The 4,365-nt window shown below is 35.5% G+C and overlaps 1 protein-coding gene across 6 annotated transcripts; it reads right to left on the minus strand.

Moving 5' to 3' along the window:
* Positions 1 to 860: 860 nt before the first annotated feature.
* Positions 861 to 4,365, minus strand: LOC114758604 (uncharacterized). 6 transcript variants are annotated; one of them, XM_028947659.1, is made up of 6 exons: positions 4,039 to 4,361; positions 3,785 to 3,850; positions 2,805 to 3,166; positions 2,577 to 2,703; positions 2,190 to 2,420; positions 2,031 to 2,116 (listed from the first exon to the last, which is right to left on the minus strand). In XM_028947659.1, the coding sequence occupies exons 3-5, from the start codon at positions 3,164 to 3,166 to the stop codon at positions 2,259 to 2,261; spliced, it is 651 nt and encodes a 216-aa protein (XP_028803492.1). In that variant the 5' UTR covers positions 3,785 to 3,850; positions 4,039 to 4,361; the 3' UTR covers positions 2,031 to 2,116; positions 2,190 to 2,258. The 6 variants fall into 6 exon arrangements, with proteins under 6 accessions (XP_028803491.1, XP_028803495.1, XP_028803492.1 ...); XM_028947660.1 differs by having other exon boundaries at positions 4,092 to 4,110; XM_028947658.1 differs by lacking the exons at positions 2,031 to 2,116; positions 3,785 to 3,850 and adding an exon at positions 861 to 1,255 and having other exon boundaries at positions 4,014 to 4,363.

Genomic DNA, 4,365 nt, shown 5'->3' on the forward strand with positions numbered 1-4,365 from the left:
ACAAGAAACATACATAAGCAGAGAAGATGTTAGATCAACTAACCAGATCATGATTCCATATTTCCCAACCAGACATATATAAAACCCATATCAACAACCAAAGAAACCTCAAAACAAGACAACCTAGCATGCATATATTTGAGAACTTTAACACTACAAAAAAACACTGATTTACTGACGGAATTACCCACGGAATTATCGACGGAAACCAAAATTAACGACGGAATTGCAACGGAAAAGAATTACCGACGGAATTTTCGACGGAATGCATTCCGTCAGAAATTTTTCTGTCACTAAATCGATTTGCGACGGAATGGCAAATTCCGTCAGTAATTTCTGACGGAATGGCAAATTCCGTCAGTAATTTCTGACGGAATTTCTGACGGAATTTCCGTTGGAAATTACTGACGGAATTTTCCGTGGCTGATCAGCCACGGAATTAGCCACGGAATTTTCCGTGGCTAATCAGCCACGGATTTAGCCACGGAAAATTCCGTGGCTAATCAGCCACGGAATTTCAGACGGAATTTTTCGTGGCTCATCAGCCACGGAATTAGCAACGGAACATTCCGTGGCTGATTAGCCACCGAAAATTCCGTGGCTAATCAGCTAAGATTTGCTCGCGGAATTACCTATCAATTTTTTTTTTCATTTTGTGTTATTTTTGTTTTTATTTTGTGCTATTTTAATTTGATCAATCATTTTTTTTATTTTTAAGAGGGAACGAAAGATAATTGAATTTGTTAAAAAATCAAACATGCTATTAAAAGATATATATATATATATATATATATATATAGTCTTTCCCACATCCAAATGCTTCAAGTGTCAAGTGTGAAATAAAAGATAAAAATTATAATAACAACTATCAACTATCATTTCCTAAATTTATATTGCTGCTAGAGGGCTCAGATAGTTTAATTCCCATTCCTTCCAATGCAGACATGATTTTGTTATAATTTTCTCTCATCTTTTGATGCTCCTGTTTGATTTGCTGATTCTCCTGTGTAAGCTCCGTTATCCTCATGCGCAATTCAGTTTCAACATTGGCATTCATACTTGTACTATTAATGGAAGGAGAAGATCCCTGGGTACAAATATCATCATCAGCCTCATACCCAAATCCATAGATGCGGCCCTTCTTGTTCTTGCCACCTATAACATCTAACCATATGTTAAATTCTTCCTGATTAGATTGTATGCTTGGAGAGCCTCTTTCAGAACTAAGTTCTGCCTTTCTTCTCATGAACTCATCCTATAAAACAAAAAGAAGACAGGAGTATATAAGTGCATGTTATGGAAGGCAAGATTCTTCTCAACTTGATACACTACTACTGACGTTATTGGACATTGATATATAGTTAATATATAGGTACCACTTTTGCATTTCCTCTTTTTCTATATGCAACCACTACCCCAATATCGGTGCCTTTGCAACACAATATCGGAGAGTCAATACACAAAGCAAAACACTTCTTCTTCTTTTTTTTTCAAACCTGGTTAAAGAAGTCAAGTTTTGGCAATATATATAAATATAAACCTATATGGCCTATCCCGCATGGTAGAATATTGCCTAATGATCAATAGTGGATCGGGAAAATATATATATATATATATATATATTCCAACTGAGATCGACGTGTTCACCTTATACTAGGGATAATATTTTTTTAAAAAAAATTTTAAGAAATGACCTACTCAGTGACTATACATAGAATCATAAATACTTTTCTCAAGAAAAAGCAACTCGTCAAAGAGGTGCAAGGATATATATAATGAGTTACCTCACATTCCATGCAAAATATATGCCTATATTCAACTTTTATTAATATACGAAACCGTATTAAATAGAAAATTAGCTTGTAGTGTCACAGTCTTGACAAGGGGACTTTTAAAAGGCAAGTAATACTATATGGATTTATAAATGGATCTAATATGAAAGAAACTACTTTTTGGTTTTACGTGAAAAAATGATCCAATAATATGTCAAATATTAAAAACATATACTCACATGAGCTAATTCCGCTCGCTGGTCTGCAAATTTTCCAGTTTTGTCATTTAAATGTGTCCTCTTGAACAATTCAAACATAGAAGGGTCTCTTCCTAACTCCAAAGCCTGCAATTATTTACCAAGATGTATTATATATGCATTAAACAAATAACAATTTAATTTGAAGATAAGTTCTTACCAGTCTCCTCTTATGCTTAGTATTAGGAATACTTCCACCTTTGTGTTGAGTGCCTCCTATAGTTGAGGCTCAATTAGCCTTGGCAATCTCACACTTAGCCTTGTAATCTTCTGATGCCCATATTCTCTCTAGCTCGGTCATCACTTGACGTGGAATCCACTTAGCCCCAACTTGTTTTTGATACAAGTCTTGCCTAACAGTGTGCATTGTATTTCTTAAAATTTCTGCACACTTTGCATTCCAAATTTTCTTAATAGCATGATCATATTGTGGTAACCATTTATATTTTCACTGCATAAATGAGAAACAAAAGAAAAATATAAATTAAACATGTTGAGCGAAAAAATTTGAAGACATAAAACAAATACAAGCATAGATATGATTTACCGCCCATTCATCAAACCACATTTTCTTATATTCAGGTGGTGTCGCTTTCCAGCTGAAACATGGATGGTCAAATTTCTCTTGAATAACAGGAAGAATATTTCGTACAGTAGCAACAGCAGGATTAAACCTAATAACAATTTTATACAAAATATCATTATAAATGTTGTTAGAATGGCATTGATATAATAAATGAAGATGTGAAATAATATAAACTTAATGGTGACGTATGTTTTCTTCTCAGGATATATCCATGTTCGACCATCTGAAGAATCATAACCTGATGGTGAAAAGGTAGGAGGGGCTGGAGAAGTGGGGGGATACGAATTTTCAGTTCCAGGAGATGGGATATCAGGAGATGATGCTCGAGATGATAATGAAAGTCTATTATATGACTGAGTCATAACTGAAGATAATCCGTGGGATGACAAGGGTCTGCTACATTCTTCATTTATAACTGGAGATCTAGTAGATGCTTTACCCATAGGTAGAGAAGATGTTTGAATAGGGAATTTGTTGAGTTGGTCAGATAATTGTGGAGAAGATGAAGAGCTCAAGTGTGTTCTATCACGCTTTGAACCACGACCTGCCATCTACATATTCAAGCACTTTGTAATAGTAAATAATTTGAAGTATAATTAATGTTATTCTGCCTAAAATACCTATTGCGTTTAAAAAGGTGTATGCTGAAACAATGATAACAACAAGGATGGATTTGTTGGCCAAAAAAGAAAAACAACAACAGGGATGGATTTAAATGTGAGAAGATAAGGAAGCGTATATGTGTGTGTATCATTTAGAGTCAATTTAAAAAGGTAGAAATTAACTTAAAATTATTAGGAAATCATTTGTGTGAGAACGCATTTAAGGGGAAAAGTTGAATTAATGTTCAACTCGAAGACACGCTGTTAGTGGGAAGAAAGATGCTCTAAGATAAGAAGAATATTATACATTCAGCAGAATAGAATCAGATTCAGCAAAATAGAATGTTCAACTCAAAGATGCTCTGACTTTAATCCTACAAAGTCATGGGGTTGGGGCATAGAATCAGATTGGCATTATGATAACAGAAAGCCTTCTCAAGACTAAGCAACACTCAACACGACTTATGTGACAAGAAAAGAATTGCTGGTCTAAAATTGCACACAACAACATTCAGCAAACAGAGCCAATGTATTCACCAAAATAGGACCACAAATCGTATAACTTACATTCAGCAAAAGGTTGTGACAAGAAGAGAATAGCTGGCCTTGAAGCAAGAAAAGATCCCGTAGCTACTGTAGAGAAAACTCCTACAACCAACAAGAAAATTTGTCCTCAACTCTCATCCACCCAGTATAGCAAAAGAAAATAAGATTTCAAATTATCAGAGATATGAAATTATTACAGATTGAATGAAGAAGCAAGATTTGGGGACCAAAAATCATATATATAACTTACTGAACACTGAAGCACGAATAGCAACCTGAGCTTAAAAAGCATTCATTCCCCTGGAGCCTGAACTCCGTGACTTCGTACCTCAATCCTAGCCGCAATCGATCTACGCCTCAAACTCTCTTAACTGGCCCAGGGGTTAATTAATCTCCACATCAAGGGGAAGAGCAGAGATCTTTGTTGAAGACAACACAGCAATCATGAAGTACTGGAGGAAGAAGTCAAGCTTGATGGTGATAATGAGGGATGCCGTCACCGTCGAAGCTTGATGGAGGAAGAAGTCACGGCTTTTGGTGTGGATGAAGGGAATGTGAATGTTGGCCGGTGACGATGATGAACAATCTGGATGATTAATGGC

This window comes from Neltuma alba, unplaced genomic scaffold (genome assembly GCF_004799145.2).
Source record: "Neltuma alba isolate B1F8T4 unplaced genomic scaffold, ASM479914v2 tig00010740_pilon, whole genome shotgun sequence".
In the NCBI taxonomy this organism is placed as follows: Eukaryota; Viridiplantae; Streptophyta; class Magnoliopsida; order Fabales; family Fabaceae; genus Neltuma; species Neltuma alba.

Excerpts from the sequence above, each read along its gene's own strand:
- LOC114758604 (XM_028947658.1), bottom strand. The coding sequence starts at position 4,055 with ATGCTTTTTAAGCTCAGGTTGCTATTCGTGCTTCAGTGTTCA. Across the intron at positions 3,167-4,013 it reads TATTCGTGCTTCAGTGTTCA|ATGGCAGGTCGTGGTTCAAA; the intron begins GTAAGTTATATA and ends TTGAATATGTAG. Across the intron at positions 2,421-2,576 it reads TGTGGTTTGATGAATGGGCG|TGTGCAGAAATTTTAAGAAA; the intron begins GTAAATCATATC and ends TGGAATGCAAAG.